This window comes from Periophthalmus magnuspinnatus, chromosome 16 (assembly GCF_009829125.3).
Source record: "Periophthalmus magnuspinnatus isolate fPerMag1 chromosome 16, fPerMag1.2.pri, whole genome shotgun sequence".
Classification (NCBI taxonomy): Eukaryota; Metazoa; Chordata; class Actinopteri; order Gobiiformes; family Gobiidae; genus Periophthalmus; species Periophthalmus magnuspinnatus.
The window spans coordinates 30,209,322-30,225,896 of record NC_047141.1 but is presented as its reverse complement, the minus strand read 5'-3'; the positions used below and the strand labels follow the sequence as shown (position 1 = coordinate 30,225,896).

The 16,575-nt window shown below is 42.8% G+C and overlaps 2 protein-coding genes across 4 annotated transcripts in view; one reads left to right on the top strand and one right to left on the bottom strand.

Moving 5' to 3' along the window:
* The window catches only part of fam131bb (family with sequence similarity 131 member Bb), a 60,731-nt gene extending 53,710 nt beyond the window's left edge, over window positions 1–7,021 (top strand). For all 3 annotated transcript variants that reach the window (XM_055228128.1, XM_033981171.2, XM_055228127.1), the window contains 5 exons: window positions 1,663–1,878; window positions 3,462–3,602; window positions 5,283–5,623; window positions 5,925–6,185; window positions 6,383–7,021. In XM_055228128.1, coding sequence (XP_055084103.1) covers window positions 1,663–1,878; window positions 3,462–3,602; window positions 5,283–5,623; window positions 5,925–6,185; window positions 6,383–6,592 — 1,169 coding nt within the window. In that variant the 3' untranslated portion in view covers window positions 6,593–7,021. The remainder of the gene's footprint in view (window positions 1–1,662; window positions 1,879–3,461; window positions 3,603–5,282; window positions 5,624–5,924; window positions 6,186–6,382) is intronic.
* zyx (zyxin) overlaps window positions 1–16,575 on the bottom strand; it is a 282,791-nt gene that overhangs the window by 101,913 nt on the left and 164,303 nt on the right. The gene's annotated exons all lie outside the window — the stretch shown is intronic.

Here is a 16,575-nt window from a genome sequence, read left to right as displayed (position 1 = left end):
TAAAAAACGAGCTGGTAACTTGAAAACTACCACTTCATGACATCACAAGGTGGAACAGAGCATTTTGAAACGTGTGAATGAAACAAAACACAACTCCAGGTCTGTTTTTGATGAGGAAACAGCAGTAGAACATGGTTTAAAGCTCACAAGAGTCAATTTTGCACAATATAAGACCTATAATTGAAGGTTAAGGTTTGGTTTATTCATGAGGGAAATAAATTCACTCTCACTCACACTCATTCGCATTTGACCCATCCTTCAACCAAACCATCAGGAGCAGTGAGCTGTTAAGTCTCAGTCAGAAACTGGAGTATTTTAGTTATTGTGCATATTTTGGGTTGAGGAAACCCACCCAGACACAGGTAGAACATACAAACTCCACACAGAACGACCCGGGAATCGAACCAGGAATCATCTTACCGTGAGGCGTGAGGGCTAGCCGCTCAGACGCAGTCGACAGTAATGAGCTATAGAACATATGATTTTCCGTATCCGGCGCAGCGTAGTGCAGAGGTGTGAGCATTATCATGTCAACAAGCCAACCTCTCATTATTCATGCCACTCGGCCACATCACCCCAATTAACCTGCCCTATCCCACAATGCACCTTGGTCAGAGGAGGTTCATTCATTCTCCGCTCCATCCCCTAAACAGAAACACACTTATGATTTAGCACACCAGCACCACCTCAGCAGCTCTCGGCATTTCACAGCGTTTTTATACTTACACAGCAAAAAGAGAAATATCTATACTTAAAATTGACTTATGCTAATCTCGTCTGGGTTTGTTTACCAATGAAGGTCTGGAATTTTTTACTCGACATCGCTCACGGGCTGCGAAATAATTAGATGTTTAATGATTAGAAATACACCCACGGCTAACGCTGTAATATGTTATTTACCTGAATTAATCTTTTTTTTAAATAGGTTTGGATTAATTTTAACTAATCTACAATAGTCCACTTGAAATAAAAAGTACTGTATTTTCTGGATTATAAATTGCACGTTTTTTCGAGTATAAGCTGGGGGTGTGACTTATACTCAGATGCGATTTATATGTGAAATATATGTTGTTTTCTTCATGATTATGCATTTTATGGCTGGAGCGACTTATACTCCGGAGCGACTTATACTCCAGTGCGACTTATACTCCGGAGTTACTTATACTTTGGAAAATACAGTATATATTTTCTATATTTAAGTTTTTTATTTAACAACAACTTTTTCTACTAAAATCAATTTTATTGGTGTAGAAAGCTTCATTTTCTCTTCACCCCAATGGCAGTAATAACACAATACACCTAATGTTTTGATATTACTCAGTCGAACTAGATTCAGTGCGTACTAAATATAAACTATAATCAAAAGTGTTATGTGAAGGACTTTGGTCAGCTGAAGTTGTTTTTAAATGCACTACATAAATAGATTTTTAGATTTTCTTATTTTTGTGGTCTATGTAGAACAAATTAGCAAAAAAAAAAACCCAAAAAAACAAATAGACCGACCTCTCCCAAACCACTTTCTCATTTTCCCCACGCTGAATTCACATCCCTGATTCCTCCTCCTCTCCATCACCTCCTCTCTCCCGCTCTCTCCCTCCTGTTCCACTGCGTAATATGCTTGTGTGTCTTCCTCTCCTTTGGGGCGACACCCACCTATAGCAGGAGTCACACGGACGATGAAGGAGCGGGTGACCAAGCCCACGGCGATGGCTCAGGGCCGCGTCGCGCACATGATCGAGTGGCAGAACTGGGGCATGACGACGGTGGGGGGTCCGCAGTCCCGCATCAGCACCAAGGAGCAGGAGAAGGCTCGGCGGCTCGAGAACGACGCGTACAGCGACCTCAGCGACGGAGAGAAGGAGGCACGCTTCGCCGCAGGTCAGTCTGAGATTATACACCTTTGTACAGAGGGATGTTACTCTCCTCAAACTGCAGGACCTGACCAGAGCCGGGGTTAAGCTGCATGGAGACTGGTGTCATATTATTCTTGTATTTTACCTGCTCAATCTGCTTAAAGCTGGAGTACAAAACTTTTTTATAAGGATGAGTACATTTCCCCCTAAGAAGTAAACTGTAAAACAGAACTTTGTGACAAAATGAGATCTGTGTCCACAGGTAATAATGATGTAATAATAATGTATTTATATTTCTCATCAACCCTGAAGCACCAAAAGCAGCACCCTGATTGGCTGCACTTGGCGGTCCAGCCCAGTTTCACTTTGCTAATTGAAAACTGAAGCTAAAGCTGAGCACATGTTTGAATATGAACATGTGGTAGAGCTGGGCAATTTTGCCTGAAAATAAAATTGTCGATTTTTTTTGTCAAAAGAATCAATTTTCAATCAGATTTTTTTTTCCCTCTCCAGTAAAAATGTTCTGCAAACTACAGAAAATTGTCAGAACTGAAAAATTGTATTCAGTGATCATATTTAACCCTTTGGCCACTGGGGGAAATCTTTTATGAATGAGATAAAACAAACTATTGCATTAAACATGATCCCCTCCCCCAACAATCAGCCCTGTGCATGGCCCTGTATGTGGCCTCATGCATGGCCCCGTGCACAGCCCTGTGGGCCCTGTGCACAGCCCTGTGCACAACCGTGTGCATGGCCCCGTGCACAGGGCCATGCACGGGCCTGTGCTAAACTCTGTTCCCTGTGACTGCAGTGACTCGCCTTTTTTGCATTTTCAATATAATTTCCAGCCCGAACATGTGGATATTAACAATGGGCCAAAGTGTTTGTGAGTCAGGACGACTTAGATTCAGATACACACCTGAAAATCAGGTACCTCAGCTTTAAACTGCTCCTTGGGGTTAAATAAAAGTTATACTGAATTGGATACACAAATTATTGTCTATATTATTTAAAATTGTGTGAATTAAAGGTGCACTATGTAACTTTTCTGATAAAAGGTCTGCCACCAGCTGGTCTCTGTGGAGATGTTATAGCTTAACCTGTGCATGTTTTTGCAAGGTATTTTTGATCAATAATATAATCTGTTTAATCTGTTTAATGCCATACAATGGAACATTCCAGACAAAGCAATATCCAGGGACATACATGTGGCGGATCTTCCACCAGAAATGTTACATAGTGGGCTTTTTAAGAAACTATATTGATTGATTAGAATGGTTTTGTGTTTGTATTTTTATTCTATTAGTTGGATCAACACACATACACTATTTGTTGCTTGGTTACTTGATGACCTTGTGCCAGTGAGCAAGGCACTTAATTCTCTGTATGGATCTGGTTGTGTGAGTGATTGTTGGTGGTTGTAAGGCCCTAGGGCAGCTGTAGGAGCAGAAGAAAAACTACACAATAAAAACGTGCCTGAACTACTGAAATCAAGATAAATATTTGAAATTCAAGTGATTTTACCTCATGTGGATATATTTTATGTCATTGTGCTGTTGCTATGATACCACGCTCCTCTCAGTGACCTTTCATTTATTATCCTAGGCATCTTGCAGCAGTTTGCAATTTCTGAAGCAACCCTCTTGGCCTGGTCGTCTATGGATGGAGAGAGCCCAAGGTCTGGGTCTAACCAGGGGAGTGTGGCACATCTGAGCGAGGTCAACCAGGAGAGCATCACCAGCAGAGGTAAGGACGCCTGGAGGTCAAACACGTCCCCGGGTTTCACAATGATGAATATTAGGACTGTTGCCATAGCGATTTCACCTGGGATCCAGAATAAACACCTAAAGGAGATGTGAGTCTGGTCAATCTTGGTGAATCTTGGGCGTAATTAGCAGGTGGATTAGCCAGTCAGGGACGCACATGTTCTCCATTTCAGAGGGAAAAATACAACAGGAGGCTGAAAGACACTGCACGATCATGTTTGTTTGTGAGTTGAGATGTGACTGAGGACGTGGAGACCAGTTTGTAGAAAAAATACATAGATAACTTTATGGATTTTACAAGAATTTAAAACTAAACTGGAAGCAAACACGAGGAGACTAATTTTTCCAACCCTGTAGCATTTTCTGTAAGTATTTCAATTCAATTCACTCAAAATCGTTGCTTTAACCGACAGAAAGTTAGAAAATCAAATTATAAAACGCTATTGGTCTATAAAAAAACGTATTCTCAATAGCTCCAAGAACATTAGCATAATAAAAACTGCTAATAGTCACATTTTTATACAGCACTTTTCCACTTTTACATCAAGAACCTCTCACCCATTCACACACACATTCACAAATACTGGGGTGAGGTGGTTAAATGTTTTGCCCAAGGACAAACAACCTGGGGGTCAGTGGATGTGACCGCTCGACCAGTGATGTTTATGTCGAGAGCGGGATTCGAACCAGCAACCTTTGGATCAGTGGACGAATGCTCGCACAAACCAACTGAACGACTGTCGCTAATAAAGTAAATGAATTAAAACAATAAAAAATGTTGATAAAAGCAAATATTTAAAGAACGCAGCACATACACTTGACTTAAATTCCAGCTTTAAACAAACAGCTGAATGTCTCCCCCTACTCTTCACCCCGTTTCCCTGTCCAGTGAAACCAACAAGCAAAATATATGTGTAAAGAATTAAAATGCACCATGCTGCTTAAAACCAGAGAGTAGAGGTCATTTTCAAACGGATGTGCTCAGTGTTGGCATCTGAGCATTAGCATTAGCATTAACGCATTTGCATATTAGCACATTAGCGCATTAGCAGTATCACATAATGAGGACACCCCGTTCCATTTCATGTGGCTGCAGGAAACTCATTATTCATCTCAACGAAGGTAAAAGACACTGCATCTGCTTCAACTGTCACTTTGAAATATGTTTTCAATACATTTCCCGACATTAGCGCGTTAATCTCTGGTTCTTTGACATTAGATCGGTCGTATGTGTGATTTTAATAAGCGTCGTATTGTGGCCTGTTGTGTCTCTACAGGCTATTAAGTGTTATTAAACCATTAGCATAAAATGATTGCGTTTTTAAGCTAAGTGAGTGCTTTAATGGGGAGGGGGTGTAGGTGTGTTTACTGTCGGGCTGACTTCATGCTCTTCCCTTGAGAGAACTGCTGAGTTGCCTGAAGTGTTGAAGAGGATCAAGTGTGTCAAGCTCAAATGCTCACAATGCATATTCCTGTTATCAAACTCGCTAAGGTGCAAAGATATCATTTTATTTAGCCTCCAGTCGCATTCACTATCAGAACAGATGTGATCAAAGCCAGAATATAAAGTAGATTTTGTGCGTTCCACAGCCTGGAACAGTGTAAGTGCTGAACGCTTCAGTCAGAGCTGTTCAGCTCAAACTCTGCCTCTGTGTTTCAGATCAGATCCTGCAGCACACGGCCGCAGAGGTCTGGCCCCACTCCTATGTCTCACAGGGACATTACTGCCTGTCCTCCTCTGAGGGCTGGGACCCCATCAGCTCCAACCCCTCCGCGGTGACGTCCCCCCCGCCCGGCTCCTTCGTCATGGGGCCTGAGGTGACGTCCCCCTCGCCCGGCTCCTTCGTCATGGGCCCGGAGGGCTACGAGGGCCAAGCCGCTCACTTCCTGCAGCAGCAGCAGCAGCAGCAGTTCAGCCTGCAGCAGCAGAGCCAGCTCCAGCAGCTGCAGCAGCTCCAGCACTACCAGCAACAGCAGCTGCTGCAGTATCAGCAACAACAGGTGGGGGCGCTCTGCACAGATGGATGACCTTAATCATAGGAAACCTGTGAGCGTGCTCACTGTTGCTGCGAGCGGCACTAAAGGCATTCATCTTTATGCCTCTGAGGCTGCGCACACATACTGCTGATGTGGAGTCTTTGTAGGAGCCTCCTCTCATGTTCACACTGTTTACTCTGTCACATGTTTAAACATCAACAGTTTCTCCACCACAAATCTATAAATGTGTACTCTCACATGTAGCCTCAGCTCTGATCTGGTCTTTGTTCTGTTCTTTCTGATCCTGTGAAATCCTCGTGAGCAGTTGCAAAGCGCCAACCACTCGTTACAAGCGACGCCCAACAGCACCATCCACAGCCTGGTGCACCAGGTTCACCCCCCGCTGGTCGACCTGTGGAACACGGGGCAGATGGAGGCGTACCAGGCGGAGGCGGGGGGCTACATGGGGGTGTCGGCTGTGGTGGAGCCCGGCCTGTGTGCGCCCTCGGGGGACGAGATGGTGGGGAGTGTGGGCAGTGAACACTCTCCGCTGCTGGAGCAGCAAGAGGAAGAGGAGGAGGTCAAGGTAAAGTCAGCAGTGCTCGGCTTATATAAAATAATGATATGAGCTGTGTAAGAGTGAAGCAGAGGCACTGCAAACATGGGGCTTATTTTATACACACAGACATGGTGTTCACGTGTTTAAGACGACACGCTAATGTTCTGTGTAAATGAGCGAGCTTTAAATCACAGCTGCTCTGATTAAAGGCCTGTGTTTTTCAGGAGGAAGAGGTGACACTGTGCATGGAGCCGGAGACCGCAACACTGACCCCGCCCACACAACAAGGGGACGCCTCGGGGGGCAGTAGTCCGGGACAACCGCCGTGCGAGCCAATCACAGAGTGGCAGCCCTGTGATGTCAGCGCGCTCAGTCAGACGCAGGAGCAGGAGCCGGAGGGGGAGGGGCCGGCCGCGGCTATGCCAACCAACTGAAGTCAAGTGTCGAGAGACTCCTTTTTACAAACTGACCTGGAGCTGGAGGCATAGTAACACCATATATATTTATTATTCTGTTCCGTTTCAGGTTCAAACTCAGTCCATTGGTCATGGGGGGAGGGGAGGGGGGGCTTTGACTGTGAGTCAATAGAAATGATGCAAAGGAGTCCTCTTTCTTTGTACGCCTTACATCCCAAAGGAACAGAGCGGAAGCAGCAGCAGACTGTGGCATCTCCATCAGGGAATCGAACTCCCACCTGATCCAGAGGAGGTCCTGGAACGTGCATGCTTTTATGAAGAATAAAACCCTGTCACATCCTCCAGTAATAACAAACCACTATAGGACATTATGATAAGAATAATTTTCTAATAAAGCGACAAAACGAATACAAAGAAAAATCAGTGTATACGTGTATAATACGATTCAGTGTTTTCCATTGGGAGAACTAAACTCTGTTTACAGCTTATCCACATATTAGATAGTGTTTAATCAAATTATTATCCCAGATAAAAGATAAAGGATTCTCCAATAGGACCCAAACTTCTCCCAGTGTAAAGAGACTGCGCCGTGTGTTTCAGTGAAACACACCAGAGGAATAGTGGCACCAGGAGGCCTCCTGCACTGCACACATGAGCTTTGTGCTTCCTACTGTCTGTCTGTGTGTATGCATGTTCTACTATGGAGTACCTGTCCTATACAGCACTGTATAGACTTTGCACTGAACCATAGTGAGCCAGAGGACTGGGGGACGAGGAGCAGGGGAAGAGGGGGAGGAGAGCCAAGAGAGGGAGGGTAGGGAGCGGAGGGTTTATGGAGAGAATTATGAGGAAGTAAAGACAGAGCTGCATAAGCAAATCTTTTTTTGCACTGATGCAATCCAACAGATCAGAGGCTGCCTTTGGACTGTTGTTTTCACCCATCACCCGAAAGCTTTCCACTCCACGACAACCAAAACGAGCCACTAAACAACATGAACCCTCAGACGCTTTTCATGAACAGAGCTGCGAAAACAAGACAATAACCACTATATGAATGTACTGGAGGCAGAGGGCAGTACATGTTTATCACTCATCAAAGAAGGACAGTTTTAAGGAGATGAACACACTCATCACTTTCACATTAGAGCTGGTTAAACTTACACTACACTGTCTCAACACACACATGCAAAACATTTATCTAAATTGTAACCAGCAATAGACAGACCGCACCGGGTTATCGCCCGTGTGAGCTGTCGTGTAAATGTACAGAAAGAATCGTCTCTTAAGAGCTCTTCATTTTGCACCACATTCTTTCAATTTCACGATTTTATTTTTGTTTGCGCCGCCATCCATGGACAACAGGAGATGGGTGAATGTCGATGCTGTAAATAAAGCAATTACCCGATGAAACTATTGGCGACAACTTGAGGAAAGGAACTATTTTGGCTTTTATTTTGAAAGGGAAAACAGCATCAGGGACCAGAACAGAAGACTTTTAAACTGAAAAGTAGATCGGCGTCTTCCTGCTCATCGCGATTACTGTGAAGCAGCGACTGGAGTGTGAAAGTTGTTAGAGAAATATTGACGGAAATGCTTTTATTTTGTTTTTTAATTGTTAAGGAGCTACGGTCGACGGACAGTTTTTTCGTTGAGGATTTCGATGGACAGTTTTGTGCATGTTCCACTTGAAAGTCATACAGCCATCTTTACCATTGCTTTGAGTTGAGGAGCACGGCGTCCTCTCACTTCCGATGATTGTGTGAGGAACTTTTAAGACAAAACAAAAACTTTTATTGACTTGAATGAATTTATTTATGAATTGCTTCTTTATGCAATGTTGGAACAATGTTTATTTTTATACTTGACTTGTTGAAATCTGAAGTCTAAGTTGGAGTCGGTGTCAGGCTTGTAAAGCACTCTTGTTTTATTCTGGTTTTGAGCACTTTACACGGATGATTTTTACAGTACAACAGGCCATTTAACGCGCTGTAAGAAAAAAAACATGAAGTATGGGCCAAAATGACTTGAACGTACAATTTTAATCTTGGTTTGAGTAGTCGGACTCGTTCAGGCTTGAAAATATACGTTCATTTATAGCTTTTCCAGACACTACAGATGCTAATTTATGTTAGCGTTGGTCAGCTATTTCTCTAACCACAGCTACCCTCTTACAAGTTGAAGTGTCTTGCAAAACGACACAACAACGTCTAGATATTTACAGGGCAACATCAGCTAAGAGGGCGATAGTAGCTCAGTTGGTTGAGTTGGCGCTTCGAATCCCATTCTTGACATAAAACGTAATTTGTACACCGCTCAGATCCACTAACGCGCAGGTTGGCGGTGTGATTCCAGCTCCCACAAATAAATATTGCCGTTGTGTCCTTGCGCAAGACACTTAACCTCGCTCCCAGTGTCTACGTTCACTGTGCAACACTAAAAATGTGAACATATGGGATTGAACCGTTGCTGTAACCACGAAAGAAATTGTAGTGGTTTAATCGCTTAAATCGGGGCTGTCCAAACTACGGCCCCGGGGCCAAATGCGGCCCTCAGACCAATTTGTTTTGGCCCTCATGCCTCCTCCTAAACTGGCTCAATTGATCAGGAAGTATTTTTGACTACAAATACCTCTATAAACTAAATAAAATCACACTGCATTGTGACACAGACCTAAAAATAATCTTCCAAGTCTTATTAAAGGCACAATTGCTCCGTCAAACCTGTGTTAAACTCACAATTTGACTCCCTGAATTGACTCCGCTTCAAATAAAATGAAAAAAGTTTGGGCACCCCTGGCTTAAATGAACAGTTTTATGTGATTTGTTCCATTGGTTTCAAAATTATTGGGAAAAAATCTCGCCTCTTTAGCCAAAACGTTAGCTTGAAATAACAAAATACATATTAAAACAAGCCAGAAACATGTAGAAACAAGTGAAATCATCAAAGTTCATCAAATAAACGAGTCAGAACTACTCAAAATCAGATTAATATTTTGAATTCAAGTCCTCGAGTCATTTAAACTCATCTCCATCTGTTTTCTTGCAGTGTAAATGAAGAAGCCCTGCACTGACACTGGCAGATGTTACAAATCCAGGGCTCAAAACTGCAAACAGAATGTCTTTACACAACGGCACACCTTTGTTTATCTACGTTTCATTTTCAGGAAGAAGAAAAAGTTAAAACTTGTACAAAGTGAATCCTTTTGGGCACGAACGCCTCTGGGAGCAGTGTCTTTTCCTCGTTCAGATTTTTGGATTTGCTGCTGAAAAACCCGGGATGTTTTGTGAGGAAATACTCTGTAAAATATCGACATGAGTTCAAATGACTTAATTTCACAAGCTGAATTTAGTTTTTATATATTTACATTACGGACCTGAATGATTTGACTTGCATTTCTGATCTATTATGCAAGTTCTGTGGTGAATGGTTCATGGGAGGGTCATTGATTTGCCTGGAATGTTCCACAATATAGCATTAAATGTGTCTGTTTCCATGGAGACAAGCAGGTGACGCCGCCTGGCCAAGCTACAGGCCAGATCTATGGACAAGCGACGTCGCTCACACTACAGAATACTTTTTTTTTTTTAAACAATAGCAACATCTGTAATTGAATAAATGCGACAGGTTTAATGCCAAACGGTGGAGCATTCCGGACAAATCATCTCCATGGAAACAACGAAGTGTCAGACCTTACACCTGGAGTTACACAGTGCAGCTTTTCGTTAGCTACTATTTCAAGCTAAATTATCTGCTTTTGCGATAAGAAAATGGCAGCCAAAAACCTAAAAGTCTCTGGTTCAACTCCACTCTAGCAAAACGCTCTGTTCCACTTTGTGATGTCATCAAGTGGTAGTTTTCAAGTTAACATCTCCTTTTACCTTTTGTTTTTAGTAGAAATTGGCAATTCCAGGAGCTGAAATGATCCAAATGATTCTAGAAATGAAGGTGTGTGGAGTTTAAAAACACAGCGGAGCACTTCCTGTATCACCACATGATGACATCACAAGGTGGAACAGAGTGTTTTCAGTTTGAGAGAAGAACTCAGTGTAAATATACAAGTTTTGTGTGTTAATCATGTGAGAATGAAACAAAAAAACAACACAACTCCAGGTCTGTTTGTGATGAGGAAACAACATTAGAAGCCTCGCTAACGACAACTAGCATGCTAACAGTGAACTTCCTCATTAGCAAACAACAAAATGCAGCTTTAAGTCCAGTGGTTTCTATTTCAAGCTAAATTATCTGCTTTTGCGATAAGAAAATGGCAGCCAAAAAGCTAAAAGTCTCTGGTTCAACTCCACTGTAATACGACGCACTGTTGTTGTCCTTTTGAGCAAGACACTTCCACCATTTTGCAGATATTGTGTTCAGTTTTAGGTGATATTTGGAGCGTTATAAGTCATTTGCACTCATGTAGAAGTTAATTTTTGAAACCAGAAAAGACACTGCTTCAGTTCGGGTTAATTTCTTGCTATTTTTGCTGAAGGAAAAATACGAATGAATGATTTTAACTAATAACAAAAAGCCAAATATTTGTGTAAAAATGTTAAGGTGTACCAATCATGTCTGTGTTAACGCTCTGATTTGCAGAATAACTTCCTGTTTTTGTATAATTCCACTGGCCTCTTCTGAAAAAGACTCGCAGGCATGGCTGTGTGGCTCGTGGTCGCTGCCTTCTCTCCTTCTCTTTCTCTCTGTACCTGCTCTGTGCTCTGTGTCTGACTGTTTGTCTCTGTGCAATAGCTGTCTGCAGTTCTGTTGGAAAAATCACTGCCTGGAGAAGTCAAAAATACCATGTTTCTACTTATTTTTTTAACCAAAGGGGAAACAGGCAATCAGACTTGGAACGTGAGGAAAACGGGTTGTGTTTATGTGGTGTCATATCTGTACAAATGAAGAGGTTATAGTTTCAAATCGTCTTAAAACTGTCTTAAAAATGTGAAAAACAAAACTAAAGGCTCTATATTACACAAAATTGACTCTTTTGTGCTCTAAATCATGTTATAAAGCTGTTTCCTCCTCAAAAAACATGCCTGGAGTTGCGTTTTGTTTCATTCTTGCATGTTTGAGTAAGATTTTATGATTAGTCTGTCTACAAAACGCTCTGTTCCACCTTGTGATGTCATCAAGTGGTAGTTTTTTCAAGCTAACAGCTCCTTTTTACCTTTTGTTTTAGTCTAAATTGGCAATTCCAGAGCTGAAATACATCCAAAAGATTCTAGAAATGAATGTGTGTGGAGTTTAAAAAACACAGCGGAGCACTTCCTGTATTACTACATGATGACATCACAAGGTGGAACAGGGCGTTTTCAGTTTAGTTCAGTCTAAATATGGAGGATTTGTGCATTAAATATGTGCGAATGAAACAAAAAAAAAAACAAAAAAAAACGCAACTCCAGGTCCGCTTGCGAAGGAAACAACACTAGAACCCTCAGAGTGAAGCTAACAACAACTAGCATGCTAATGATGAACTTCCTCATTATCAAACAACAAAAAACTGTATGAATAAATGCCGATAGCACAAATTTTGACCTCGAGAGTGGCTTTTATAACAAATCTGCACTGGGGAAACACATTTTACTGAAATACAAGGGAAAAATCCAGTACAGCGTCTTTAATATCTGTAATTATTGAGTTTATTTACAGAAACTCAACTTTGGCACAGAATTCAACATCTTCTAGGGCCAAAAAGTGAAAAAGTACTATTCATATTCAAAGGTGTTATTGTTGCCAGATAGAAGGACACGAAGCAGCACGTTTAGTCATGTTTTTGGACGCAATCCCCTCCAAAAATAATCTGTTTAGAGGTTTTAAAAATAGTGAATCGCACGTAGAGAAGTGCTGACCTCTGACCTCCATCTATAAAACAAGATGGAACCTCATTATTAAGCTCCAGAAATTTTGTTGTCTAAAGTTCTGTAAAGTACGATTACTGCGGGGGTTACGTTCCTAAAAATAACCCGCAATAGACGAAATCCGTGAAGTATCAGCTTTATTTTTACGTATTCTCTATGTTTTTTTGTCTGTAAAACCCCTCACCACACACTTTATACACTTTTCTCACACAGGCGTTAACATTTTCTCACATTTCTCTCTCGTTTAAACTCTCTCAAAGTTCAAAACTTCGTAGGCGCCTTTGTCGGTGCAGAACGTTTCATCGACATTGTGGGTTTTGTCGAAACAAAACCCACAAACATACAGCACTTCAGAGTCACACTGCGATCCAACGTTTATGTAAATTTGACACGGCGCAGAGGAGACTGATGGACAATGGTCTACAGTCCAAGAGCCAATCAGGAAACGCATGTAAAATTGCACAAAAAAATCTGCAAAACAGCGAGACCGTGAAAGATGAAACGCGATATAACGAGGGACAACTGTACGCAGAGCAGGATTTGAACCGCGAACCTTTCAGATTAGTGGACAAACACTCACTCGGTGATGAGTCTGCAGCACTAACACTTGTTCTGTTTTTAATAACCAGGTTTATCCAAAAGGAACAAAAACCTGGTAAAAAGTTTGCAGCAGATTACGAAATTTTAGAAAGTACTAGTATTTTTTTCATTACAGTTGTTCCTCGTTATATCGTGGTTCACCTTTCGTGGTCTCGCTGTTTCACGGATTTTTTTAGTGTGATTTTACATGCTTTTTACAGCATATAAATGTTCATTGTGTTCTGTGTCCTGATTGGCTGTTGGACTGTAGACCATTGTGTTCTGCGTCCTGATTGGCTGTTGGACTGTAGCCCATTGTCCATCAGTCTCCTCCGTGCCGTGTCAAATTTACATAAATGTTGGATCGCAGTGTGACTCTGAAGTGCTGTAGGTTTGCGGTTTGTTTTCTCCCCGACAAAGCCCACAATGTCGATGAAACGTTCTGCACCGACAAAGACGCCTACGAAGGTTTGAACTTTGAGAGAGTTTAAACGAGAGAGAAATGTGAGAAAATGTTAACGCCTGTGTGAGAAAAGTGTATAAAGTGTGTGGTGAGGGGTTTTACAGCAAAAAACATAGAGAATAATTGTGAAAAATAAAGCTGATACTTCGCGGATTTTGTTTATTGCGGGTTATTTTTAGAACGTAACCCCGGCGATAAACGAGGGATTGACTCGAAGGTGACTGTTTTTCCCAACGCTATGACATCACATGGACATAACCCAATCAGATGTGTGCACGTTCAGCGAGACGGTTCATGTCGAGGTCCGTCCCAGTTGGATCACGGTGTCTGAAACGGGGCGGTGGGTCTAGGGGGGCCTCACCGGGGGGGGGGGGGGGTACACTCACTCTATGCATGCGTACGGTCGGCCGTCACAGAATGGTTTGTCTCTACACCATCGCTCCTCCTCTGTCCACACTTCTCTGTTTCTTCCTTTCCCTCGTTTCCTGCACGACAGAATCTCCTCGTTTTATTCTTTATTTTCCTCTGATGGAGAAAGAGCAAATAAACAAACCCACAAATGTTATAATATGAGCACGTGTCGCTGGTCTTTTTTAGAAAACTCACAGTGTGTTTAAAAAGTGAAGGAAAATCGTGGAAAAGGAGTGAGGAGTTAGCACGCTCGCCTCACAACCAGAAGGTTCCAGGTTCTATTCCCGGACTGGGCGGGGTTAGCAAGTTATTACTGCATCTAGGTGCCTTGCCAGTGTGCGCTCTGGTTTCCTTGTCAACATAAACTATAGAACCTATGATGGATACCTGCATAGTTAGCACTCTTGCCTCACAACCAGAAGGTTCCAGGTTCGATTCCCAGGCTAGGTTGGGTTAGCAAGTTGTTACTGTGTCTGGTGAGGTAGTGATGAGGACTCTTTTTTCCTTGTCAACCTAAACCACGGAGGTTATGATGAATCCATGCATGGTTAGCACTCTCACCTCACAACCAGAAGGTCCCAGGTTTGATTCCCGGATTGGTTTGGGTTAGCAAGTTGTTACTGTGTCTGGGTGGGGTAACAATGAGGATTCTGATTTCCTTGTTAATATAAACTATGGAGCCTATGATTGATACGTGTATTGTTAGCACTTTTTCCACACAACCAGATGGTCCCAGGTTCAATTCCCAAACTGGGTGGGGTTAGCAAGTTGTTACTGTGTCTGGGTGGATTACCAATGTGCACTCTGGTTTCCTTGTCAACCCAAAACGTGCAGCCTATTGTGGATATGTGTATAGCTAGCACTCTAACCTCACAACAAGAAGGTCCCTCAGAATCAGAATGTCCCAGATTCGATTCCCGGACTGGGCGGGGTTAGCAAGTTGTTACTGCATCTTGCCGTCTTGCCAGTGTGCGCTCTGGTTTCCTTGTGAACATAAACTATAGAACCTGTGATGGATACCTGCATAGTTAGCACTCTTGCCTCACAACCAGAAGGTCTCAGGTTCGATTCCCGGACTGGGATGAATTAGTAAATTGTTACTTTGGGTGGGGTAACAATGTACACTCTGGTTTCCTTGTCAACCTAAAACATGGAGCCTGTAATTGATGCATGCATGGTTAGCACTCTCGCCTCACAACCAGAAGGTCCCAGGTTTGATTCCCGGACTGCGTGTGATGTTAGCAAGCTTTTATTGTGTCTGGGTGGGTTATCAATGTGTGCTTCGGTTTCCTTGTCAGCGTAAACCATTAAGCCGATGATGAATACATGCATTGTTAGCACTCTCGCCTCACAACAAGATGGTCCAAGGTTCGATTTCCGGACTGGGCTGGGTTAGCATGTTTACTGTGTCTGGTGAGGTAGCAATGAGGACTCTGGTTTCCTTGTCAACCTAAAACATGCAGCCTATTCTGGATACATGTATAGCTAGCACTCTCGCCTCACAATCAGAAGGTCCCTCACAACCAGAAGGTCCCAGGTTCGATTCCTGAGCTGATTGGGGTTAGCACGTTGTTATTGTGTCTGAGTGGATTACCAATGTGCACTCCGGTTTCCTTGTCAACCTAAACCATGGATGGCCATGATGATGCATTGTTAGCACTCTTGCCTCACAACCAGAAGGTCCCAGGTTTGATTCCCAAACTGACTGGGGTTAGCAAGTTGTTAACTGTGTCTGGGTGGGTTATCAATGTGTGCTCCAGTTTCCTTGTCAACCTAAAATATGGAGCCAATGATGGATATGTGCATGGTTAGCACTCTCACCTCACAACCAGAAGGTCCCAGGCTTGATGCCCGAACTGGGTTAGGTTAGCAAGTTGTTACTGCATCTGGGTGGCGTGCCAATGTGCACTCTGGTTTACTTATCAACATAAAACATGGAGCCTATGATGGATACTTGCATAGCTAGCACTCTCGCCTCAAAACAAAAAGATCACAAGTTCGATTCCCGGCCTAATTGTGTTAGCATGTTAAATGTGTCTGGGTGGGGTAGCAGTGAGGGCTTCGGTTTCCTTGTCAACCTTAGAAATGCAGTCTGGATTCTGTATATGTGTATGTTTACCACTCTCACCTCACAACAAGAAGGTTCCTGGTTCAACTCTCAGGCCTTTCTGTTTAGAGTTTGAGTTTCTCCCTCTGTGTTTGGGTGAGTTTTCCTTTGGACGCTCTAGTTTCTCCCCATCAATCCAAAAATATGGTATAATCCTCCCGTCAGTCGTAGACGGGTCCTCACTGCTCCTGTCAGGTTGAGGGACGGGTCAAATGCGGAGGACAAATTACTCCATGGGGATTATAATGTGTAAAATAAAACACATCTAGTTCAGTTCAATTAAACACGGCTTTTTAAAATCATCTGGAGTCATTTGTGTTTGTTTCTATATTCAAGAGAAAACAAAAAATCTTGTTCTATTGGTGTATAACAATTGGTGCAAGATGAAACATTTTTGATTCGAGTCATTTTTACGTCCCCAAATTTCAGCGTTCAAATACTAAAAATATGCATCGTGTCTTCTCCATGACTGAGGTCCATGTTTGATCTTGAGCTGCGTTTGGCTGCAGTGGGCAGAGCGGGGCGGCTCAGTGGAGACTGTCAGACTAAAGTGAACTCACAGAGCGAACTGGCAGACGCTTAATCC